At 45.8% G+C, this 25,615-nt stretch overlaps 1 protein-coding gene across 2 annotated transcripts in view; it reads left to right on the top strand.

The window, feature by feature from the left end:
• The first annotated feature begins 230 nt into the window (after positions 1-230).
• The window catches only part of itpr3 (inositol 1,4,5-trisphosphate receptor, type 3), a 35,627-nt gene continuing 10,242 nt past the window's right edge, over positions 231-25,615 (top strand). For both annotated transcript variants that reach the window (XM_080469206.1, XM_080469205.1), the window contains exons 1-38: positions 231-730; positions 6,559-6,629; positions 8,026-8,147; positions 8,381-8,467; positions 9,514-9,672; positions 9,914-10,012; positions 10,194-10,277; positions 11,415-11,561; positions 11,691-11,786; positions 11,868-11,912; positions 12,180-12,322; positions 12,475-12,574; positions 13,581-13,741; positions 13,857-13,998; positions 14,499-14,663; positions 14,738-14,910; positions 15,043-15,162; positions 15,872-15,953; positions 16,027-16,142; positions 16,230-16,481; positions 16,580-16,724; positions 16,802-16,946; positions 17,358-17,566; positions 18,568-18,688; positions 18,768-18,822; positions 18,895-19,060; positions 19,276-19,440; positions 20,959-21,033; positions 21,984-22,103; positions 22,180-22,302; positions 23,317-23,517; positions 23,607-23,722; positions 23,836-23,971; positions 24,210-24,335; positions 24,583-24,708; positions 24,797-24,917; positions 25,111-25,292; positions 25,370-25,518. In XM_080469206.1, coding sequence (XP_080325332.1) covers positions 639-730; positions 6,559-6,629; positions 8,026-8,147; positions 8,381-8,467; positions 9,514-9,672; positions 9,914-10,012; positions 10,194-10,277; positions 11,415-11,561; positions 11,691-11,786; positions 11,868-11,912; positions 12,180-12,322; positions 12,475-12,574; positions 13,581-13,741; positions 13,857-13,998; positions 14,499-14,663; positions 14,738-14,910; positions 15,043-15,162; positions 15,872-15,953; positions 16,027-16,142; positions 16,230-16,481; positions 16,580-16,724; positions 16,802-16,946; positions 17,358-17,566; positions 18,568-18,688; positions 18,768-18,822; positions 18,895-19,060; positions 19,276-19,440; positions 20,959-21,033; positions 21,984-22,103; positions 22,180-22,302; positions 23,317-23,517; positions 23,607-23,722; positions 23,836-23,971; positions 24,210-24,335; positions 24,583-24,708; positions 24,797-24,917; positions 25,111-25,292; positions 25,370-25,518 — 4,937 coding nt within the window. In that variant the 5' untranslated portion in view covers positions 231-638. The remainder of the gene's footprint in view (positions 731-6,558; positions 6,630-8,025; positions 8,148-8,380; positions 8,468-9,513; positions 9,673-9,913; positions 10,013-10,193; positions 10,278-11,414; positions 11,562-11,690; positions 11,787-11,867; positions 11,913-12,179; positions 12,323-12,474; positions 12,575-13,580; positions 13,742-13,856; positions 13,999-14,498; positions 14,664-14,737; positions 14,911-15,042; positions 15,163-15,871; positions 15,954-16,026; positions 16,143-16,229; positions 16,482-16,579; positions 16,725-16,801; positions 16,947-17,357; positions 17,567-18,567; positions 18,689-18,767; positions 18,823-18,894; positions 19,061-19,275; positions 19,441-20,958; positions 21,034-21,983; positions 22,104-22,179; positions 22,303-23,316; positions 23,518-23,606; positions 23,723-23,835; positions 23,972-24,209; positions 24,336-24,582; positions 24,709-24,796; positions 24,918-25,110; positions 25,293-25,369; positions 25,519-25,615) is intronic.

The following is a 25,615-nucleotide window of genomic DNA, read 5'->3' as shown; positions in this document are numbered from 1 at the left end:
TTCATGTGCAGCATGTGTGTTCATACTTTGGTGTGTTAGTGTATAGTTCTGTCTGTACGTGTTTTTTTATTGTGTGTGTGTGTGTGTGTGTGTGTGTGTGTGTGTGTGTGTGTGTGTGTGTGTGTGCGTGTGTGTGTGTGTGTGTGTGTGTGTGTGAGAATGTTTTCTCTCTTATCACCTCCTCCACTCACTTCCTGCTTTTTAACACCGGAGTCTTGCCGTGAGCGCGCACACGCACGCGGCCGCACACACTGACAGAGGGAGGGGACACGGCGGAGTTGTGTGTTTTCATTCCGTGTGCACGCGGTGACTTGCAGGATACACACTCTCTCTTTCTCTCACACACGCACACTCACGGGGGAGTGTGGTGACCTGGACCGGCTGTGCGCGTCAGTGCGTGTCCGCCTCAGGGCGCTCCGGTCCCGGCTTCCACTCTGCGAAGTTTTTTGCACTTGTTGACATGCAGAAGGCGGCGGAGGAGAACTTCTGTCCTCTGTCCTGAACTTGCCTGCTCTGACACTCGGTGGGGGAGCGGGAGGAGGAACAGGAGGAGGAGGAGGAGCAGCAGGAGCCACGGTGCCGCCGGCTCCTCTCGGTGCGCCTCAGCCGCTCTCCGGTGCGTGTGAAGCGGCGGCAGGATGTCGGACTCGGCCTCCAGCTTCCTCCACATCGGAGACATCGTGTCCCTGTACGCGGAGGGATCCGTCAACGGCTTCATCAGCACGCTGGGGTGAGTCCACCGGGGCACCGGGGCCGTTACCGGAGGCAGGTGTGACACGGACCATCAGTCGCGCGCGGGGCGGCCGCAGAGCCGCACCCGGGCCACAGCTTGACGGCCAAGTTCACAAAAAAGCTTGTTAGAAGTTTATAATTTTATAAGTGTTTCCTTTAACTTAATAGTAGAAATGTGAACACACACACACACACACACACACACACACACACACACACACACACACACACACACACACACACACACACACACACACACACACACACACACACACACAGTCTTTCCAGTTTCTGTTAATTATAAAACCTAATTTATGATGTTTCTTTGTGTGTCATGTCAGTGTGTAGTTGTTTTTGTCACAACTCATATTAGTCACTTTTATTTAGGTTGTACTCCAGTTTTTTCATGAGGTTTTTTAGAGAAATTCTGCGATGTATTTATTAAAATCTCAAATGACTTCATGACTATAGTCCTGTAACTATCCTCCAAGCTGGTAATCATGTAGTTTGTACTATTCGCCATGTTTGTAGTCCTGCAACTATCAGCTATATTTAGTAGTCCTGTAGTTTGTACTATCCTTCATGTTTGCAGTCGTCCAACTTTGAGCCATATTTGTCGTCCTGTAGTTTGTGCTGTCTGCCATGTTTGTAGTCTTGTAGTCTTATAGTTACTGTATTCCATGTTTATAATCTGGTAACTCAGAGCTCTTGGCCATGTTTGTAGTCCTATAATTTGCACTATACTCCATGTTTGTAGTCTTGCAGCTGCATGCTATCTTTCATGTTTGTAGTCCTGTAGTTTGCTCTGTCATTCATATTTGTGGTCCTGTAGTTACCATCTTCCATGTTTGTAGTCAGGCAAGTGCCATATTTGTAGTAATGTCCTGTCTTCCATGTTCAGAGTGCTGTAGTTTCCGCTGTCTGCCATGTTTGTAGTCCTGTAGCTGTGAGCTATCCTCCATGCTTGTAGTCCTGTAGCTGCATGTATCCTCCATTTTTGTAGTCCTGCAGCTGCATGTATCCTCCATGCTTGTAGTCCTGTAGCTGTGAGCTATCCTCCATGTTTGTAGTCCTGTAGCTTTGTGCTATCCTCCATGTTTGTAGTCCTGTAGCGCTGAGCTACCCTCCATGTTTGTAGTCCTATAGCTGTGTGCTATCCTCCATGTTTGTAGTCTTGTAGCTGTGTGCTATCCTCCATGTTTGTAGTCCTGTAGCTCTGAGCTATCCTCCATGTTTGTAGTCCTGTAGCTTTGTGCTATCCTCCATGTTTGTAGTCCTGTAGCTGTGAGCTATCTTCCATGTTTGTAGTCCTGTAGCTCTGAGCTATCCTCCATGTTTGTAGTCCTGTAGCTCTGAGCTATCCTCCATGTTTGTAGTCCTATAGCTGTGTGCTATCCTCCATGTTTGTAGTCCTGTAGCTCTGAGTTCCTCCTCAGTATTCCCAGTGTAAATGGATGCGGTTGACAGTTTGGTTGAACTTCCACTTTATTTGGCAGCATTGCGTTTCATTCTGTTAGCTTTGTGTTAGCACTTTATTACTGCGCTCTTCGATCTTTGCCAGTTCTTTCTGAGTTCTTTACGAGTGTTCTGTTAGCATCTCCCTTTTTGAGCACTTTTATATCACTCTGTCACCTCTGTTTTAACACTCTTTAACCACTTCATCAGTTTTCTGTTAGATCTCCGTGCTCAGCTCGCTGTGTACGAGCGTTCCACCTGTTCTCTGTTAGTTTTCTTCTCACTCCAATAATCTGTGTTAATTCCCCAAACCTTTTACTCAGTAGCACTACTTTACATCTTTCTTGGCCTCTACATTAGCTGTTAGCAGTGTGTTTAGCGCTGTGCGGGACATAGTGTCTGGATGGTTTCTGGTATTCGAGGGGTCATTGAGGAACAATAGAGCAGTAATGTGTTTTCGGAGCGAGCCTGACCCGACACGTCTGCAGACCTTCATTGACTTGAAATGCTTCTTGTCTCCTTTATCCAGCCGGCTTTGTGGGAGGTTTACACCTTTTCATCAGCACCATTCCATTGAAGCGAATGTCTCTGCAGTGCAGACTGGAATCCAAACGATTGATCAAAGCTGTTAAGATGCTCTTGAGAAGATGTGAAACTGCACGTACTTCACTACAGTGGTCAGGTTTGTCAGTAAGGAACACCAAGTCAGAATATCTGGAACAGTCAAACCTCAAATGAAGCTTAAATTTGTGATTTGATCTCAGCAACGCAAAGGAGTCACAAACAACGGCAAACAGTCGGAAACTCTTAAAAGAAAGGACAGGAACAGTTGGAAAGATTCTGAAACTATCAGGGATGATAAGGAACAATAATGAAACTTTCAAAAACTGCCAGAAACAATTTGAATCCATCAGAAATGACCAGAAAGATTCAGGAAAAAGAAACGATGGAAAACAATCACACAATGGTAGGAAGCAGTCCAAAACAAAAAAAAAGAAAAGTTGGAAACAGTGAGAATGCATCATAAACTTTCAGCCAGAAGTTGGAAAAAAGCCAAAACTCAGTGGCAATCACAAATAGAAACAGTCAAAAAAAACCTGATGGAAATAGTTTGAAAGATTCAGCAGATTCCAGAAATGACTGGCAACGATCACATACTGTTAAGAAAAAAATGCCAAAAACAATCAGGATCCATCAGAAACAAACTTAAAAGTTTCAGGAAAAAGTGATAAAGAGTCCAAAACAGTCAATGTTAGAAATTGTCCAAAACTTAAAAAAACGTTGGAAACAATGAGAAGCCATCATAAACAAAACAGAGACAATCAACAGGCAGGTTTGTCTCCCTCTAGTGGTGGCAGTAATGATGACAGCAGCAATGTAGAGAGGCAGAAAAGGGAGTCAGTGTGTCTAGGTCTATTGACACCTACCAGAAACTTTTTCCGGTTTACGAAAAGTTTCATACTAAGTCTTTTAAACAGACAAGAGTAAAAGAGGGAAATAACGTACCAGAGAATATAAATGTTGTCTTTTTATTGACGCAACTGATAAGTTAGATTTTGGCCCCGTTTTCAAGTGAAAATGCTAAATTTCATAGTGGTTTTTTTTTTTTAAACTTGAACACTTTTTGAAAATGCTTAAGCTCAGTCTCCATGGAGACGGCCGTAGTGAGTAGTTCTTCTGCACATGCTTAGAAGATGAACAATAACAACGTTTGCCTCCAGAGTGTCATGACTCCCGGTCCATATCCTCCTGGGACTTGGTACTTTTATTGTGACAGTCCCTGTAATAACAATCCAATTTGGTCGTCTGGCTCCATTGTTAACACCACTTGTTAATGTTTATAGCATATTGTTCTCTGCGTGCATGTGTGGGAGATTTCATTACAAAAACAAACAACAGCACCCACTAGTGGCCCAACATGCCAACTCCATCGTTTTCAGAATTGCTGCCGTTTTTGCCATCGCTTCCAAAACGTTTCTGTGTAAACGCAAAACATTTCTGAATCAAAATTGCAAAAACGACACCTGAGTGCACAAACGTCACTCTCTGTTGCCGGAGTGAAACGTCTGAACGGGCGACGGCCGCCTGGCGGGAGGCTAACAAGACGCCTCCGACGATCCCGCTGCTGTTTTCCCTGCAGTCAAATCCCGTCGGTCAGATTCAGAAGACACACAAACGCTCACATCAATGTGTGTGTGTGTGTTGTTTTTGTTTTTTTTAACGTCCTCCCTTCCTGTGACAGCTTCAGCTCAGATTTCTCTTTGTGTTTATTCAAATTCATTACTCCACATTTCCATCAGTTTTGTTCAACAACAAACACTCTGAACACACACTGACTGAAACCTATTATTTGTTTCTCCCCTCTGGAAAGACGCCACACTCAGGAACATGCATTAGCGGGATTGTGCAGAAGAGCTCAGGATGTCAACGTGACACATTTCATCTACTTTAAAGCACGTCGCTTACACCTGTGGCACACCTGGCCTTCAGACAAAAGATGTGATTGACAAGAAGGATGAGGGAAATCAGAGGAAGAAAAGATGGACAATAATGAAAGTCTCAGGGAAAGTGGTGGGACGGGAGCAGACAGGTCCGACCGTCAGGAACTGGTCCAATCGCCACATGGAAAACCTGAGAGACTGAGAAGAGGCGAGTAAAGTGGCGTTAAGAAAAGCAGAGTATGTGACAACAGTACAAGATATGGCTGATCTGAGGTTTTACCTGACATGTTTCAACCGCGTCAACGTTCTGACGGAGATTGTAGATGCGGTTGAAGCATGTCAGCAGGGTCAGCAGCATCTTTCCCTCTCAGTTTCCTTTTTTAAAAAGAAACACTATTCTATGGTGGTGAACGACTTCGCAGCTTCGACGCAGAACTTCCAGAAAGTGAAGGGACTGCATCAAGGCTACGCCCTGCCCTGCGTACTGTCGACGCAGTAGTATATCTGGCTGCGAGTCGAGCAGCTGATCACCAAAACCCATGATTGGTGACTTTTGTGACTTTTTGTCACCAAAAATGTCCCACTTTCATACTGGGAAGTTCCCAGTTTGACCACATTAATGAATCCTCCGGACGGAGGGTTTGGGTTCGGTCATCTTCTTCGGTCACAAGCGTCTGCTACGCCGCGCTAATGCTGATGCTAACTGCATGAAAACAGATGTGCGAGACATCAGAAGGTTCAATGTGCAGATAACAGGAGCGATGGAAACAGGAGTGTGTGTGTGTGTGTGTGTGTGTGTGTGTGTGTGTGTGTGTGTGTGTGTGTGTGTGTGTGTGTGTGTGTGTGTGTGTGTGTGTGTGTGTGTGTGTGTGTGTGTGTCAGTGTGTCAGTGTGTGTCAGCCTGTCGGTGTTTCCTAAACATTGAGGCTAGCTCAGATTTAGCGTGATGAGCCGGGTCAGGTCAGGTATTACCGACCGACCGCCTGAGGGGCCTTAAATAGTCAAACGCAGCTCAGAAATCACCAAAACGAGACAAGAACACACGAAGCTGCACTTTCACTTTATTTGGTTACAGACTCTCGCTGCTTCATCCTGCTGCTGCTGAGTCATGTTAACGCTCACAATCTGCTGAGTCATGATGCACAGGCTCCTATTCAGAGCAGACGCCTGGCCGCATGCTAAAGCTGTGAAAAATAACCATCATAAAGACGTAATTTCTGTTTAAAAAAATCAATAAAGTTGATAAGTTAGGGTTTACTGGTAGAGTTACAGCTACAGTTTTCCACGAATTCCCAAAAGTTAACATAACAAGCTAATATTAGCCTAAACAAGTTAGTGTTTATATAAGCATATTAGCTCACTTTGTCAACACCAAAGTATGTTAATGCAAACAAATAACCAGAATGAGAAAACTCTCATGATTTCAGATGGAAGTGATCTGTTGTGACGGTTCTCCTCCACAAAGAAGATTCACTGAAGATCTTAAGTAAATCAGATGAAATGTAAAGACTTTCCATCTAAGGAATTCTTGACAGGTTTCATTGAATGTGTGACAATCGGACTGAGATGTTCTAAGGTCTGATGGTTACGGGCAGGAACAACTTCCTGTCACCAACGTCTGGAAGAATGTGCTCCTATGACTCGTGAGAACAACTTGGGGAAATGTTCCTGGTTCTGCATGACAACGGAATGAAGGGAGTGGAGATGTTTTTTTCTTCAGAACTGTTGGACGTTCTTCATAGACAGTGAAATGGGTTCTTAATAATAATAATCATAATAATGATAATAATACTAACGCATTTATTAATGTGTGTGTGTGTGTGTGTGTGTGTGTGTGTGTGTGTGTGTGTGTGTGTGTGTGTGTGTGTGTGTGTGTGTGTGTGTGTGTGTGTGTGTGTGTGTGTGTGTGTGTGTGTGTGTGCGCGTGCAGGTTGGTGGACGACCGATGTGTGGTGGAACCTGCCGCTGGAGATCTGGAGACTCCCCCAAAGAAGTTCAGAGGTAAGAATCGGTCCGTGGACCTGCAGTTGACTTCGCTCTACACACTGAGTTCGAGTGTTGCTGGGAGACTCGGATGGGGGTGGGGGGGTCTAGGACTTAGGTCGGCAGTAAAATGTAGTGTATTTCAAAGCCAAATAAATTAATTTGGTGTATTTGGAGAGCAAAATCATCTGGAGAGTAATTAGAACTACAAGCTCTAGTAGAGTTTTGAGAGGTGGGGCGATGACATCATTGTCTCTGTTTTTGACATCAGTCTGGGTCAACTCTGCTCCTCATGGTCCCAGTCCTGGGTGGTTTTGGTGCTGACCTTGTTCTGGTCCTGGCCTGGTTCTGGTGCTGGCCTGGTTGTGTTATGTAGGTCAGTGGTAATGCATGCAGATTGGGGGCTAAATAAAGACAGTTGAAGTTGGTCCAGCCGGACTCTCGGAGGGTTCAGCTGGACCAGTTCACAGGTTCAGAAGTGGATGAGAGTTTGTCCTCCCCAGGAACATCTGAGTCACATGTTCACGAAACTGATCACGTCTCAGAGTTCGTAAAGTTCACCAATATCCGATAGAATGATGACCCGTTAGTGTGAAGTGTGTTTTTGTTTCGTCGACCTGGTGAAACTCGACTCAAAGACAATTTACATTGAAGATCCTCTCAAACATTCAGGATCTGTGAGAGGAGAGTCAATATTGACCTGCTCCTCCTCCTCCTCCTCCTCCTCCTCCTCCTCCTCCTCCTCCTCCTCCTGCTCTTCCTCCTCGTCCTCCTCCTATCAGTGCTCTCATCCTTCCAATGTAATCATTTCTCCTCTGTAAAAGGTTTTGAGGTTGACACCTTCCAGTTTGAGATTTCAAGTTCAAATAAAATATATCGATTGGTACTAGATGTTATTTGTCCATCAGCTGAGTTCAAAGAAAACATACTACCATGTGTCAATACCTACCTACCTACCTAATCAAACAAACCTCTGTACTTGCTTAACCAACCCCTTCACCGACCTATGTAACAACTCACCAGCCTACATACTTATTGTATCTAACCTGACCTACTGACATACATACCAACCCATCTAGTCACTCCGCTCTCTCCCAAACTAAACTTACTGAACCATCTGCCTACCTACCTACATAGCTACCTACCCACCTAACGCACCCACCTACCTCCTTTCTCACTTAACCTTACTGACTGCAACCATACCTATCTGTACCCTCCCTATCAATATGCCTATGTACCTAGCTACCCATCTACCTACCTATTACATTACTACTTCTATGCCACCCTGCCTGCTTCCCACCAGACCTACCTACCCACATATCTACCCACCTACCCAACTGACCTAAACGAACTGGCCTACCTCCTTAACTCCCGACCCACCTCCCCTAACTGAGCTCCCTCCCTGTCCCTGCAGATTGCCTGTTCAAGGTTTGTCCAATGAGCAGGTACTCTGCTCAGAAACAGTTCTGGAAAGCCAAACAAGCCAAACATGAGAAGGACAAGATCGGTGACGTTGTTCTCCTGCAGAAACTTCAGGTAGGAAACACCAAGGAAAGACCCCAGTTGGACCAGGTGAAAGACTCTGAGATCTACTGGGGACAGACTGTGCTTCAATATCAAAATGTATCACCGTGTGGTATTGTATCCGACTGTAGAACAGTATCGGACCCTTATCAGAGCATGGGACTGGATCCAAGTGTGGCACTGTGTCAAACCACGGTACAGCAGCAGACTGCGGGTCTTTACTCTGTGTGAACTTTGTGTCGCAGCATGCATCGAACTTGGAGCAGAAGCAGAACGAGACGGAAAACAAGAAAGTTCACGGCGACGTGGTGAAATACGGAACCGTGATGCAGGTGAGGTCAACTGCTGAAATGTTACTCAGCAAACAGGAAATAAAACAATAACACCTCAGTACACCCTATGTGCTGTGACGGTGCCACCTGCAGGTCAAAACACAGGGAAGATATTCGGATTAGAATTTTCCAGTTGGACTCAGGAAAGTGATTCCCTTTTTCTTTGAATGTGACTCTATACTACCTGAAATCAAAAACTTTTAACCCTTTAAAAAGTCACAGTAGTGACAATTACACTAACATATGCAGTTCATGTTGAATGAGCTCTATTGGAAAGTCTGAAACTGACTAGAATCACATTTGATCTTTTCTCTGGATTGATGAGTAAGTCTCTCAAGGTTAAGGGTCCGAGCTGCTGCTCTCTGCTGCCGCCACATGGACACTCACGATACTGCAGCAGCTTTCACAGCCACTTCAAACCCGCAGACCAGTTTGAACATGTCTACACACACACACACACACTCACACACACACGCACACAGACACAGATACACAGACACACACACACACACACAGACACACACACACATTGTTTAATGTCTTGTGTGCTGACACTCGGTTATCTGTTAGTGTCAATATTGATTTTGTTTTAAGGCTGAAGAGCTGTCATTATCAGACATGCACCTCTGCACCCCCCCCCCCCCCCCCCCCCCCACACACACACACACACATACACACCTTTTTCTCTTCCAGGAACTCTTATCTCAACAATCTCTCTGATGCATGCAGGAGAAAACCAAACCGCACCCTGTGCGTGTGTGTGAGCGTGCGTTTGTGTGTCTGTGTGTGACTGGATTGAAGCTGCAGGTGTGTGAGTGTAAAGGGTGTGTGTTGATGGATGTGTGACACATCAACAATCTTGAGAACAAAAGATAATTGAACTGTACTTTCTCCTGATTCACTCCGTCTGGAATTTAATTTCACTCAAAACGACACGAAGGCGACGTACAGACCCCAAACAAGTGTCTGCAGGCTGGGAATCGAACCGTCCACTCAGTCATGTGTCGTGTACAGTGTAATGTGACCATGTGTGTGTGTGTGTGCAGCTGCTCCACATGAAGAGTAACAAATACCTGACTGTGAACAAGCGCCTGCCGGCGCTGCTGGAGAAGAACGCCATGCGGGTCACGCTGGACGGGACGGGAAACGAGGGCTCGTGGCTTTTCATCCAGCCCTTCTGGAAGCTGAGAGCCAACGGAGACAACGTGAGGACAGGACGCACTGCATCTCTCTACGCGTACTACATGTCACTCTACGCGTACTGCATGTCACTCTACGCGTACTGCATGTAATACGTTTTAGATGACACGCCTCACTACACGTACTGCACATGCTACACATAATACACGTCACTTTACATGCCACGTTATACGTCACACTACTCATCATCACACAGCAGTATTACTTTGACGGTAGTACTTGTACTCAGAGTGTTTTCTGCTGCAGGTGGTGGTCGGAGACAAAGTCATTCTGAATCCGGTGAACGCAGGTCAGCCGCTGCACGCCTCCAACTATGAGCTGAGCGACCACCCGGGGTGTAAAGAGGTTCGACACTTCCCAACACACAACACACCGTCTGTACAACACACCATACTACACACTGTACAACCCTTTACACAACACGCCGTCTGTACAAGCCACCATACTGTATAACCTTTTCCACAACCTCATCATACCACCTGAGAACTACCCCCTCTTAACTGATGACGTTTGTCTCCCTCTGCAGGTGAACTCTGTGAACTGCAACACAAGCTGGAAGATCAACTTGTTCATGATGTTCAGCGACCACAGAGAGGAAGTCCTGAAAGGAGTGAGAGCAACTCGACCGCATCATCAGTCTCGTTCTTTCAGTCACGACACAAAGTTCAGTTAACATTGTTCCTCCTCATTCTGAGGGTCCACCATCAGAGTCTCATACTCAGTACACCAGGCAAAGTCTTTCCAGGCAGGATAAAGAAGTGTGATTCCCTGATAGATAGTACACACCCTCCACCACCGCCACCCGCTCTGACAGTCCAAAGGTCCATGTGATACTGCAGAGGTTTGTTGACCCAAATATTCAATATCCTGCCCCGCCTGAGCTCTTCATTTCATTTCATTTCATTTCATTTCATTTCATTTATTAGTTTATTTGGATGGGACAGTGCATATCAATGAACAGGCTCATCTCTTCATGAGGTTACTGTAGATATGCCGGATTGAGCACGAGGCTAATTCCCATCCGTTGTCCCACATAAAACCATGCAAGGTCACAAACATAAAAACTACGGTAAAACAAAGACGATAAAATAATTCTTCTATTAATATTAAAGTGCTTCCTCAGTAGTCTGACATGATAAAGTGCCATTTTTTTAAAATATATACTTCAAAGTGCATGATTGTCCTAATGATCACAAGTTTGGTTGTTGATCAGCCATATCTTGTTCTGTTTTTCTTTTGGTTTTGTTTTTTTTTCAAAGACAAAGGTGGAGCTTTCAGGGATAACTGGAGATAAATATAGTATTCCAGTTTCTGCAACCTTTCACAGATAAGGCAGCTGCTCGATGATTCCCAGAACCTCCTAGATGTGGATGTGCTTGGTGCTCAGCCACGTCTGGTCAGAAGTTTTCAGATCCAGATCAGTTGAAGCAAAAATAACTTCATGACAGTGAAACACATGAGGACCCGATTCCGCTGCAACGTTTCGAGTGAAAACTTGCCGTGTTTTTGATTCGGAAAAGTTTTGCGTTTACATGGCAACGCCAAAAACCCTGAAAATGATGGGGTTTTCATGTTGTACCACTAGTGGGCGCTGTCGTTTGTTTTTGTAATAAAACCACACACACATGCAGCGGAAAACAAAACAATACATTACCACCAAATCATACGATCATGGTTACCGACTTTGATTGAATGTAATCAGTTTGTAATTAGTGTGTGTGTGTGTGTGTGTGTGTGTGTGTGTCAGGGCGATGTTGTGCGTCTTTTCCACGCTGAGCAGGAGAAGTTTCTGACCTGTGACGAGTACAAAAGCAAACTTCACGTCTTCCTGCGCACAACTCTCAGGCAGTCTGCCACGTCTGCGACCAGCTCCAACGCCCTGTGGGAGGTGGAGGTATGCAGCCACACACACACACACACACACACACACACACACACACACACACACACACACACACACACACACACACACCACACACACACACACACACACACACACACTGAATTCTGACTGGCCTGCCAGGTTGTCCATCACGACCCGTGCCGCGGGGGCGCCGGACACTGGAACAGCTTATACCGTTTCAAACACCTGGCGACGGGAAACTACCTGGCTGCAGAGGTAACCATGGCAACAAGTGATGAAATGTTGAATAAATGATGTAAAGTGGTAAACTTTGTAATTGAACTGTTGTTGTTGTAGGAGAACCCGGGTTATAAAGGAGACAATGCTGAGCTGTCTTCCTCGGTGAGTCACTGATTGACATCTGCAGGCTCAGATGTGGGTTTATTTTGAAAGATGTGGGTATTTTTTGAAAGATGTGGGTTTATTTTGAAAGATGTGGCTTGATGTCGAAAGGTGTGGGTTCGTGAGATCACAAAGATTTCTCGACTTCCCTAAAGCTGCAACAGACCGCAGAGCGACGTCATCTGTTTAACTTTGCCCATCAGAAACTATGAAAACAAGTTGCTAAACATGCTAAAGCCTGAAAGCGCTAATGACCTCTGACCTCAGATGGACGGCAGCCGCAGCAACAAGCGCTCCCACGGCGAGCGGATCAAGTACAAACTGGTGGCGGTGGCTCACGGGAACGACATCGCCTCGCTGTTCGAGCTCGACCCCACCACACTGCAGAAGACCGACTCCTTCGTCCCGCGGTACACACACACACACACACACACACACACACACACACACACACACACACACACACACACACACACACACACACACACACACACACACACACACACACACACACACACAGACACAGACACACACAGCCTGACGGTGTTTTGGTGTGCTGCAGGAATTCGTACGTCCGGCTGAGACATTTATGCACCAACACGTGGATTCAAAGCACCAACGTGCCAATCGACATCGAAGAAGAGCGACCGATTCGACTCATGGTGACGTTTATTCACTTTTATTCACTTTTATTCACTTGTTAGCTGTTCATTCAGTTCGTCAGAAGAAACTCAGTCACAGAAAGCGACAGAATAGTTTTTAAAGAGATAAAAAGTCTGATTCAGTCGTTTTCTTAACCGTGTAACACAAATCTGTTGTGTTGTTGTTGGTTCTGTATTGTTGTGTCATTGTGTGTTGTTTCATGTTTTTGTTTTACTATCCTTGTGTTTTGTTGTAGTTATTGTCTTCATGTGTTGTGCTATTGTTTTGTTGTTGTACTGTTGTGTGCTATTGTTTTGTTGTTGATGTATTTTGTCATTGTATCATGGGTTGCTCTGCTGCTGTGCTCTCTCATTAATTTGTGGAGTGTTATTCCGTTGTTCTGTGTGGTGTTGTGTGTCATTGTTGAGTTCTTCTCTGTTCTATTTTTAGGGTCTGAGCACTGAAAGTAGTTCAGGACCCTATTGAAACTGCTCAGATCATTATTATTATTATTATTATTATTATTATTATTATTATTATTATTATTGTTATTATTATTATTATTATTATGCGACCAAAGAAATCACATTTTTGAGAGCCTAAACATACATAGCTTTTTGTGACACTCTGCTAACTCCTCAGGCCCAGTGGAAACTGTGATAATTTGGAGGATACGTTCTAGCATTAGCATATGTGCGAATTAGCATTCACACTAGCAATAACGTATGATCTAGCATTACCATAGGCACTAATTAACAATCACACTAGTGTTAGCATACATGCTAGCATTAGAACACGTTCTAGGGTTAGCATATGCAGATGGGACTTGTCTGACTGTTTAATCCATGTGAATGCTACAGCAGTACAACTCAGAGAGCAGGACACAAATGCCGACTGACATTCTCGATCAAAGTCCCTCAAGTAGCGAGGACCCGCTCAAGGCTGCTTGCAGCTTTAATTTTTTGTCGTTGTTGCCATTGGTGTGTGTCATTGTGTGGTTGTGTTGTTGTTGTTGTGCTCCTGCAGTTGGGGACGTGTCCCACCAAAGAGGACAAGGAGGCATTTGCCATTGTGTCGGTTCCCGTGATGGAGATCAGAGATCTGGACTTTGCTAATGACGCGAGTGCGATGCTGAGCACCGTGGTGGACCAGTTCAACCAGGGCTTCATCAGCCAGAACGACCGCAGGTACGAAACCTGGTCCCACCTGGTCTACCTGGTCCCACCTGGTCCTACCTGGTCCCACCAGCAGAAGGAGCAGCACAACCAGGAGGTGCTAATTCAGATTGTTTCTCCTCCTCAGGTTTGCCATCAAGCTGCTGGAGGACGTGGTTTTCTTCGTGGCGGACGTCATCAACAGCGGTCAGGCGGTTCTGGACGTCGTCATGACGAAGGCCAACCGAGAACGACAGAAACTCATGAGAGAGCAAAACATTCTGAAACAGGTTGGAGCTCCCTTCAGCTGCCGGCAGCTCAACCTGTCTGACTGTTGGTCTGATATTTTCACTGTTCAACTCTTGTTTGATTGTGGTCTGATTGAATGTTGGTCGGACTGTCGGTTTGATTGTTGGTTGGATTGTTTGACTTTTTACCTGGTTAAACTTTGGTCAGGCTGTTGGTCTGATTAATTGTTGATCCGACTGTTGTTCCAATACTTTGACTTCTTCGACTCTTGGTCAGATTTTGTTTTATTGCAGTCTGAACAATTCTTGATCTGACTGTTAGTCTGATTGATTGTTTGATAGTTGGCCTGGTTGAATGTTTGTCAGAATGTTGGTCAGATGGTTGAATTGTTTGTTTGAGTTCATGAGTCTTGGTCAGATTTGGTTTTATTACTGTCTGATCGATTGTTGATCCTGCTGTTCGCCGGAATTTGAATATAAACTTCCTTTATGACAGTAGCGTGTTTTCGAAGTTCACCAGGAAATTGTGTTGTTGTCAACAGATCTTTGGTATCCTGAAGGCTCCCTTTGAGGACCGGGCCGGAGGCGAAGGTCCTCTGCTGCGTCTGGAGGAGCTGGCGGACCAGAAGAACTCTCCTTACCAGTACATGTTCCGGCTGTGCTACCGAGTGCTGCGACACTCGCAGGAGGACTACCGCAAGAACCAGGTGAGCTACAGTGGGAAGTGACGCCGACGTTTCAGTTCAGTTCGAATGCCGACGTCTCCCCGCTCTGCCCTCAGGAACATATCGCCAAGCAGTTCGGGGTGATGCAGAGTCAGATCGGTTACGACATCCTGGCCGAGGACACCATCACCGCCCTGCTGCACAACAACCGCAAACTGCTGGAGAAGCACATCACCAAGACTGAGGTGGAGACGTTCGTCAGCCTCGTCCGCAAGAACCGGGAGCCCAGGTACGGCCGGCGGAGACGGGAGTGGTGGTGTTCCAGTAGACCGCCTCCGTCTGGTCTGCGTGCGACTTCTGAGTGGCACCTGGGTGTGTTTGTGTTGTTGAAGTTTAACCTCTCGCCGCCCGCACTTTGCAGGTTTCTCGACTACCTGTCCGACCTGTGTGTTTCCAACAACGTGGCCATCCCCGTCACGCAGGAGCTGATCTGCAAATGTGTGCTGGAGCTCAAAAACCAGGACATCCTCATCAAAACAGAGTGAGACCAAAATGCTCTTGTCACACGTGTTTCTTTACTTTTGATTTTTGAGAGAAAAGCAACAAACAGGTCCGTTCCTTGGTAATAATCTCACATGAGTTGACCTCTAAGGCCGACCTCGTGGTGTCGTGCTCCCTGGAGAACAGAGTATACTCTCAATTTTGGCTGTCTTTTGAAGCAGCCCTGAGACGCCATTTTTTTGAAAATCCTTCATAGCATTTACTCTTTGTCACTTCATTTCGGTATAATTTATCGGTTACCAATATTTCCCCTGTAATGACCCGCCCTCCTCTGCCTCTGATTGGCTCGTCATGCCGTCATGCTTCACGTAAACACAAAAATTAACCTATCAGATCGGTGAATGCAGCGAGTACTGCCCAATCAGAAGCAGAGCAGAGCGAGTCGTGGCTTCATCATCTTAGGTCAAAATAAAAAATACAGCTGAGTGGGATGGGAGATGTGTGTACACCATAAACCCTACACCACTCATCCCTTCGAATTCTTTGTTGTTTGCAGGAAAAGCTAAATTTAAAAAAAACATTTGGGTGCGATTGAAGGTGAATGTGATGAACACAGTTTGATGTTAATCACGGTTTTGCACAATCACAATGACTGAGTGGATTACTTCTTCTCTTGCTCACTGAATCACTCGTTTTCTTTTCATTGTTTGACTCTGGACTCTGAAATGTCACGTTCGTGTCTCCTTCAGGCGCCGTGTTCCCAGAGAGACGCCCCCTGGTGGTGTTCAGGGAGCATACATGGGGATGGACGACTACGCGGATGAGGACGAGGTTGGTGGTCGTGAATCACGGAGGAGTGACGATTCAGTGCTCTGCTGCTGAAGGTGTTGTGGCGTCTCTGCAGGTTTGGCTGATGTGGACGGATAAGACCAATGAGAAGCAGGAGAAGAGCATCCGGCAGCTGGCTCAAGAGGCCCGGCAGGGAAACGCCCACGACGAGAACGTCCTCACCTACTACAGGTGAATGACTCCTCTCAGGGGGGGCGTGGGGGGTTGGGGGGGTGGAGGGTCCCTGCTGACGGGTTCCTCTTCTCTTTGCCCCTTCAGGTACCAGCTGAAGCTGTTTGCCCGGATGTGTTTGGACCGTCAGTACCTCGCCATCGACGAGATCTCCAAGCAGCTGGACGTGGAGCTCATCTTCCTGTGCATGATGGACGAGACGCTGCCCTTCGACCTGCGGGCGTCCTTCTGCCGCCTCATGCTGCACGCACACGTGGACCGAGACCCTCAGGAGCTGGTGACGCCCGTCAAGTTCGCCCGCCTCTGGACGGAGATCCCCACCTCCATCACCATCAAAGAGTTTCGTAGAGTTTGATGCTTGTCGTCCAGTCGTGTGTTTACATGAGCTGCTCAGCTCGAATCCTCACTCATCGCATGTCTGGTGGTTTTATCTTCAGTTACGACTCCAACATGGACGACAGCCGTGACAACAAGAAGAACCGATTCTCCAACACGATGGCCTTCATGGAAGAGTATCTCAACAACGTCCTGAACGAGGAGCTTCCGTTCCACAACGAGGAGAAGAACAAGCTCACATATGAGGTCCGTTCCCTCACCATGTTCCCGACCGTCTGTTTGAGCTTCTCTCACGACTCCCTGTGTTTCCGCTCCTTCTCCAGGTGGTGAGTTTGGCTCGACATCTCATCTACTTTGGCTTCTACAGTTTCTTTGAGCTGCTCAGACTCACCAGAACTCTGCTGGGAATCATCGACTGCAGACCCAACCCCGTACACGGTGGACCCATATTCCACGACGACGCGTCAGGTAGGACTTTTGTACTTTTGAACACCGAGCAAGAGAACAACAGTGAATAAAGGAGCATGAGAACACAAGAGCAGAATATTATCGTCCAAAGATCCAAAATAGTTCGTATTGTAAAGGTTTCAGAGCTAGTTTAATTCAATTTAATTAAATTTATTCTTAGTTTAATTGCTAAAAGATGTATGTTTTGGAATGTCGAGTATGTGATGAACAGTAGAGTATCATCGGCGTAGAGTTAAACTCAGTTCACCTGCACATTAAAGTCGTGTCAGTCGCCGGTATGCTGATGACACTCTCCTCTTCATGATATGATCGCCTCTATTTCTACGCTTTTAAAAGGTAACTATATGTTCGGAACCAGGCCATTCAGGTTAAACGTCTGCTGCTTTCTTCTGCTCTTTGGTCAATTTGCAGGGAAGAACGTGAAGCGCTCCATTCACGGGATGGGTCAGATGATGTCCACCATGGTGCTGAACAGGAAACAGTCCGTGTTTGGTGCCGCGGGTCAGAGAGGGGCGGGGCTAGGGGCGGGGCTCGACGGACAGCGAGGCAGCAAGGACAGTATTGATAAGATGGACCTGACGGTCATGGACACCAAGTTGAAGATACTCGAGATCTTGCAGGTAAATCTCACAAACTGTGGCGCTGTTGTGTTTTCAAATGACATGATTACAATATTTAACTTTTGCTATCTCTATTTGCACTTATTTATATATGCATATATTATTAATACCTTTTTTTACTCTTATTTCAATCTTTTGATTTTAAAACTTTTGATGAAAACAGTAGTAGACTTTTTTTTTTTTTAAATATTTCACTAACCTTTCTCTGGTTAAATCTTTTCTTTCGTACCGATTTACTTGTGTATGTATTTACATAGACATATATATGTACAGATTACTATTCCTCGGGCCGCGTTTAGTTTTAATCTTAATCTTCTTTCTCTTCTGTTGCTTTTTCCCTGAAAAAAACTGAAAACTAAATCCTCACTTTTCAAGTCGCCATACTTTCAGCAAGAGACTTCATTTAACTTTTAAAACGCTCTTGTCCTCTATCCACATGTGAAAACATATTTTTCCTATCTTCAACCAATTTTAGCCTGTGAGCCTTTAAGTTTGATAAAGTTTTCAGCCGTTTTTTGACCTGGCATCGTCAGCTTGCGCATTTAGCCTTTTAGCATGCTAATGTGAGTTACCATCTCTTGTTAGCAACGCGAGCTAGTGTGCTAGTCAGTTAGCATGCAAACACGAGTTAGCATCCCTCGTTAGCATCGTGAGTTGGTGCTGGCTAGATGCTAACGCCAACTAGCATCAACTAGTGATGTTAGCTGGCGTTAGCAGCAAGAAGCAGGCAAAAGTTCTTCTGGAATTTTTTAGTCTTTTCATTTTTAACATTGTCTATTTATGTTCATATAACTTGTTACATGTTTTGCTTGTTTGTTTGTTCTTTGCACAGAGGGAATTACCTGTTTCATCAAAAACAACACAGAAAATCTAACTTTTTGAAGCAGTGATTATTACTCGTGTTGCTCAAGTCTAACTTGGAATTCATATGGTTTCCCCTGCAATCTTCCCTTAAAGGCATCTGTCGGTTACAAAACTGAGAATTCCTCTTTCGTCCTCAGTTCATCCTGAACGTGCGTCTGGACTACCGCATTTCCTTCCTGCTCTCTGTCTTCAAGAAGGAGTTTGTGGACGTTTACCCGATGGCCGACGCCGACGCCACCACCAACATGGAGCACGCAGGTAAACCGAGCTCCAGAGAGTTTTCCTGCTTTCATGGCTCCTGTTGTGTTTGAGCTCTGCTCCGTCTGTCCGTCCTCAGCGACCATCAACCTGCAGCACATCGGCGAGCAGGCGGAAGCCATGTTCGGAGTGGGGTACGTAATCCCGGAACGCGCGGACAATCGGCGTGGAGAAGTTGAGCGTGACTCGGCGACATTCTGTTGCAGGAAGGGGAATAGCATCCTGGAGGTGGACGACGAAGGCGGTCGGATGTTCCTGCGCGTGCTGACTCACCTCACCATGCACGACTACGCCCCGCTGGTGTCCGGAGCTCTGCAGCTGCTCTTCAGACACTTCAGCCAGCGGCAGGAAGTGCTGCACACCTTCAAACAGGTAACGGCGGGCTGGAAGAGAAAGAGGAGGCAACGGTGTCGTCTGCTAAGACGAAGAAATAATCCCACACAACACGATGCATGTTGGGTTATTACGGTGGACTTTCAGCAGTTTAGAACGGCTGTCGTGAGCTTCTGACGCCTCCTCTGATTGGTCCGTTTCGAGATGGGCGGGCTTCCATTCACAATAAACGTCCATTTCCCATCCGGCCAAAGGTCCAGCTGCTGATCTCAGCCCAGGATGTGGAGAACTACAAGCTGATCAAGGCAGATCTTGATCGCCTGCGGACGCTGGTGGAGAAGTCCGAGCTGTGGGTGGAGAAGAAGAGCTCGGGAGGAGACGGCAAGAAAGACAAGAAAGACAAGAAGGAGAAAGGAGAGGTGAGTGGCTCATGAACACCAAATGAGGAGATCCAGACTTTCCACACAACACGCTCAGAGTTTGTGGAAATACTTTAGAACAAAGAATAAAGTTGTCATCAGATATAATAGATCACAATAAGAGTCATCTCCTTTATCAGAGTCTCTCCATATCTCCTGGTCTATGTTATAAACTGAGAACTGTCTTAAACTAGCTGGTCGTCACTCACATCCCCTTTATCCAGATATATACAGAAGCAGATGTCTCTAAATCCACTTTTCAAGGTATTAGAGAAAAGAGTTGCTCCTTCAGTAGGGCTGATGAGGAATAACTGCATGAATGTGAACAGTGGAGCTTCTTTATCAAATGAATACAAGATCAGGTTCAGTCTACATACGTTATTTTTTGACTTAAAGGACAGATTAAAGATGTAATATAAAATCTTTGACACAACGTGAACCTCCTCTCCTGAAATAAACACATATGCTGATGATGATCTTCTGTTGAATTTATTATAATTTACCTTTAAATATCTAAACTGTGTCGGTTTAAGGTCCGTGGTTGAAGTCCCTATTCTCTGTTTGTGTTTAACAGAATGAAAGTGACCACAGTCAGTTTTAAACAGTAGAGTATCATCAGCGTACGGCTATAATTTATCTGAGAAGTCCTACAAGCAGTTAAAGTTCATGTTGTGTCATAAATATTACATGTCAACCTTAGGCCTGTTCATAAAATGTAAAATAATCCCTCAGGCATTAATGAAGTATTTCTATAATGAACCACCGTCCAAATACAAAATCTCTAATGTTTCTTTAAACTTAATGCAATAATACAATTTCTGTTCAGCTGTACACTGATGATACTCTTAATTGTTCACTATTTATTTACTCAGCTGTGTTTCCTCGTGGAAAAAAGTGTCACAATAATCAATAGTGATCAGATGAACCTTAGGAATTGAAGTGTGACGCTCGATCTGCCCAGACTGAAAAGCCTGAATCACATAGTAAAGTTTAATACATTGATTTCATTGGTGGTGAAGTGTAGAGTATCATCAGCATACGGCCTTAGTTTGATAGCAGCTACCTGAAGTGTTTTGTGACTCATTATTTTACAGAGTTGATCTTTTACCTTGTGATTTTGAAACACGACAACGACTAACTAAACAACTAACTAACCAGCTAACTGAAAGTCCTTGAAACCAACACTATAACTGTTTTCCAGAAGGAATAACAAACTTAACCACTCATTTAAAAACCTGCTCCTGGAACTAATATACGCCTTTTGATGGCGTTCTGGTCTTGATGGCGTTCTGGTCTTGGTGGTACTGGGCTTGCTGGTGTCGCCGCTCTTCAGCATCCTGGGTTTGTGTGACTTGTGGGGCTTCTGTTGCATGTCGGGCCTCACGCTCTCCTCTGTCATCTGTTTGTTTTGTTTTTTTGTTTACGGTGAATTAACACATCTGCTGACAAAGATAGAAGATTTGAATGTGACAACCAAGAGAGAACTGCTTCTGCTGTCTTAACCTGTACATCCTCCAGGGGGCATCAGAGGACGCAACACCTAAGAAAGAGAAAGTGGAGAAGGGTAACGAGAACTACCAGAAAGTCAAAGAGGTGAGAAGCAACTTTTGTTTGTTTGTTTGTTTGTTTGTTTGTTTGTGTAGTTTTCACTGCGGTGTTTTTCTGCAGAACACTTCGCAACAATCACCTGTCAATCAATGGATGTGGGCGGGGCTGTCGTGTTCCTCTCTGTCGTCATGGTGTCTCGTCTGTCTCCTTAGCAATGGTGGTTTTTTTTCACTGATAATTACGTTTAATCACATTTTCCCAACAAATCGCCTGAATTGAGAGAATCCATTGGAAACAAATCGAGAATCAAGGATTTGAAACTCAGATAAAATCCCCCAAAAATTCAGCCAATTACAAATCTTCTCTTATCTGATCTGTCGTTCATATTTTGAAATCAAATGTATTTTCAATCGAAATTTATCATGAGATTAATAATAATACTTTCTCGTTTTATGATTCTGTGATGCTGAATTTCACATTGATTTGTTTGAAACATTAAAAACAACACATTATAATCAACCATCAAAAGAGGAAACAACATGAGTGTAAGATATCGCCAAAAATAATAATTGCTAAACTAAAACAACTAAAACACTCATCTTTTCATTGTTTTGTCTTTTTGTATTAGTCCTGAAAGTACTGTAGAATTAATGTTGGTTTACGGACATATAAGAAATGTACAGATTCCCTTTTAGAATAAAAATTTACAATAAATAAAGATATATAATTGGGGAACCGAATATGAGCCCTGAGGAACAACAAAAGTGTCAAATTTGCTAACTAGTTTTCCTCCAACCGAAGACAACTTAATCACAGTGGGAGTTCCTTCAAGTAGAACATTGGTAAGTGGGTTTCAACTTCTTAGACCTAAATTCACACGTGTTAGAAAATGAAGTTTGTCCTTCCAACAGATGTTGGTGAGTGTTTTTGAAAACAGCTCAGATGAAAGTGTAGGCGACCTCCCTGAGCACGCCCCTGCTCCATGTGCTGTGCAGATCCTGGAGAGGCTGAACAAGATGTGCAGCACTGGTGTTTGGAAGAAGCAGCAGCGGCTACTGAAGAACATGGGGGCTCACAAAGTCATGCTGGACCTGCTGCAGGTCTCCTACGACCAGGTGGGACCCCGGCGACACGCCAGCGCCACGTCAGGTTGAAAGAAAACGTCAGGAACTGACTCTCTTCTGTGTGCAGAACGACACCAAGATGCTGGAGATCATCAGGTACACACACCTGTTCCTGCAGAGGTTCTGTACGGGAAACCAGGAGAACCAGACGCTCCTGCACAAGAACCTGAGCCTGTTTCTGAACCCTGGGGTACGACGTCTCCAGAATCAACTCACGACTCTTTTTTTTTTTTTTTTGCAATGAAATCTCAAAGACGTGTACAGAGAACAATACGTGTGTTGTTTTCTGCACACACGTGTGGTTTCATGACAACAGCACCCACTAGTGGCCAAACATGTAAACAGACATTGTTTTCAAAACATTGCCGTCTAAACGCAAAACCTTTCTGACACGACAACGCAAAAACGATGCGTTTCACTTGAAACGTCGTGTAAACGGAGTCCAAAGGTGCGTCCGAATTGTCCCTCCTAACTCCTGAACCATCGACTTCACCTTCACCCCAGAAGTCTTTTGTGTGGCGGCCATGATAAGGACTGTCTGAATTCTCAATAAGCAAAGGAAAGGAGGCTCGTTGCTTCCTTTAGAGCCTCCTTTAGCTTAGGAACCACTGATGCTTCCTTTAGAACCTCCATTAGCTTAGGAACCACTGATGCTTCATTTAGAACCTCCTTTAGGCTAGGAACCACTGATGCATCCTTTATCAAAGGAGAACAGCTCATGCTGCCCCACAATTCTTCGCGGCGACAACATTTAAAGGAACCCGCTCATCGGAGCGTTCAGGGAAACTCAGGATGACTGAAAAAGGAGCAGATCATGTAAGTTACCAAAGCAATAATCTGCCTCGAACAACTTTAAATCATATAAAACCCAAAGGACCTTTTTGTAGTTCTTTCCCCACCATGGTGGACGTCACTCACTTGCACCGCCGTCGCATTATTATGACATCACTAAGTGAAAGTTCCGTCCGACTGCCACACTAACGTGATCACCTTTCACTAACTCCTTTAGGAAGCCTCCCAACACCTTTCCTTAACCCCGTGACGTCATCCAGGGGTTAAGGTAAAGTCGATAGTTAAGGGTTAGGAGGGACAATTCGGACATACTCCAAGACTTTGCTATTGAAACAGGATGTCAGACTAAATTAAACAACTGCTTCTCCTCCTCCTCCTCATCCTCCTCCTCCTCCTCCTCCTCCTCCTGCAGCTCCTGGATGCGGAGACGGTGCAGCACATCTTCAGTAACAACTACCAGCTGTGCAGTGAGATCTCGGAGAGCGTCCTACAGCACTTCATCCACTGCCTGGCCACGCACGGACGCCACGTCCACTACCTCAACTTCCTGCACACCATCATCAAGGCCGAGGGCAAATACGTCAAGAAGTGCCAGGACATGATCATGACGGAGGTGAGCGCCGTCTGACTCCTCCTCCTCTTCCTCCTCCTCCTCCTCCTCCTCCTCATCCTGTATCCTCACTTGTTTTCTTGTTCCATCAGCTGACTAACGCTGGGGAGGACGTGGTGGTCTTCTACAACGACAAAACCTCCTTCAGTAAGATGCTGGAGCTGATGGCTGAGAGCAGGGAGGGCGTCGGCGAGAACAGCCCGCTGAAGTAAGCGTCAAAACGCCGTTAGTCAGTGAGGTTCAACGTTGACGTGTAAAATTCTCACGATTGTGGTGAAAAAAGTGAAATGGTTCCTGAGGGGAAGTGTGCTGGCTGTGCAGGTACCACATCTCTCTAGTGGAGCTCCTGGCAGCCTGCGCTGAGGGAAAAAACGTCTACACCGAAATCAAATGCACCTCACTGCTGCCCCTAGAGGACGTGGTCAGAGTGGTGACCCACGAAGACTGTATTACTGAGGTACTGTGTGTGTGTGTGTGTGTGTGTGTGTGTGTGTGTGTGTGTGTGTGTGTGTGTGTGTGTGTGTGTGTGTGTGTGTGTGTGTGTGTGTGTGTGTGTGTGTCTATTTCTGATTGTTGTTCTTATCGTAGACAGGATTATGTTGATTTACTGTGTGTGTGTGTGTGTGTGTGTGTGTGTGTGTGTGTGTGTGTGTGTGTGTGTGTGTGTGTGTGTGTGTCTGTGTGTGTGTGTCCAGGTGAAAATCGCCTACGTAAACTTTGTGAATCACTGCTACGTGGACACGGAGGTGGAGATGAAGGAGATCTACACCTCAAACCACATCTGGAAACTGTTTGAAGACTTCACTGTGGACATGGCCCGGGTACTGATGATGATGATGATGATGATGATGATGATGATGATGATGATGATGATGATGATGTGGATATTGATGATTGTGATGAGGATGATGATAATGATCATGATAAGCATGAGGATGATCGGTATGATAATGAGGTGATGAAGATGATGGCGGTGACATTATATTGATAATGATGATGGTGATGTTGGTTATGATAATGAGGTTGACGATAATAGTGATGATGATGAAGATGTGTCTCCCTCTGTAGGTGTGTAATAAGCGTGAGAAGCGTCTCTCTGATCCCGTCCTGGAGAAGTACATCATCAACGTGGTCTTTGACACCATCAACGCCTTCTTCAGCTCGCCGTTCTCCGAGAACAGCACGTCACTACAGGTGCCATCGCCGTGGCGACCACGCCCCGTTGAACACCGTCCGTCACCATGGTCGTCTAACCATCTCTCTCTCTCCGTGTGTCCTTCAGACTCATCACACCATCGTCACTCAGCTGCTGCAGTCGTCCGTCAGACTGCTGGACTGTCCCTGGCTGCAGCAGCAGCACCGCGGCCAGGTGGAGGCCTGCATCAAGACACTCGCCGTGACAGGTAACCAACCTCACACACCTGAAGTGCCTCACACACCTGAAGTGCCTCACACACCTGAACAACCTCACACACCTGAAGTACCTCACACACCTGAACAACCTCACACAGTAAAAGTACCTCACACACCTTATGTACCTGAAGTACATCAATCCTCCTGATCAATCCTCCTGATCAATCCTCTGTGGTTCTGCAGCTAAGAACCGCTCCATCTCGCTGCCTTTGGACCTGGAGGCTCAGATCAACTCCATGCTGTCCATCTCGGCTCTGAACTGTCTGTCTCGCTCCAACCCCAACTACAAGACCATGAGTCGCCCCTCCAGACCCAGCGCTCCCAGCAACCCCTGGGACTACAAGAATATCATCGAAAAGCTGCAGGTACTGCGCAAACAACACAAAACAAAGACGTCGTCCGGCGCTCTGGCCGTCCCGTGACGGGTGTCGTGTGTCTGCAGGACATCATCAACACTCTGGAGGAGCGCCTGAAGCCGCTGGTGAACGCCGAGCTCTCCGTGTTGGTGGACGTCCTCCATCAGCCCGAGCTGCTCTTCATGGTCGGAACCGACGCCCGGCAGCGCTGCGAGTCCGGAGGGTTCATCTCCAAGTAAGCTCCGCCCCCACCAGGCCCAGACGCACTGCGGGGAGCCCCGCCCATGAAGAGGACTGATGGGAAACGTGTGTGTGTGTGTGTGTGTGTGTGT

The sequence above is a fragment of the Lipophrys pholis genome (genome assembly GCF_963383615.2).
Source record: "Lipophrys pholis genome assembly, chromosome: 8".
Taxonomy (NCBI): Eukaryota; Metazoa; Chordata; class Actinopteri; order Blenniiformes; family Blenniidae; genus Lipophrys; species Lipophrys pholis.
The sequence above is the reverse complement of the archived record's forward strand: the minus strand, read 5'-3'. Positions and strand labels throughout refer to the sequence as shown.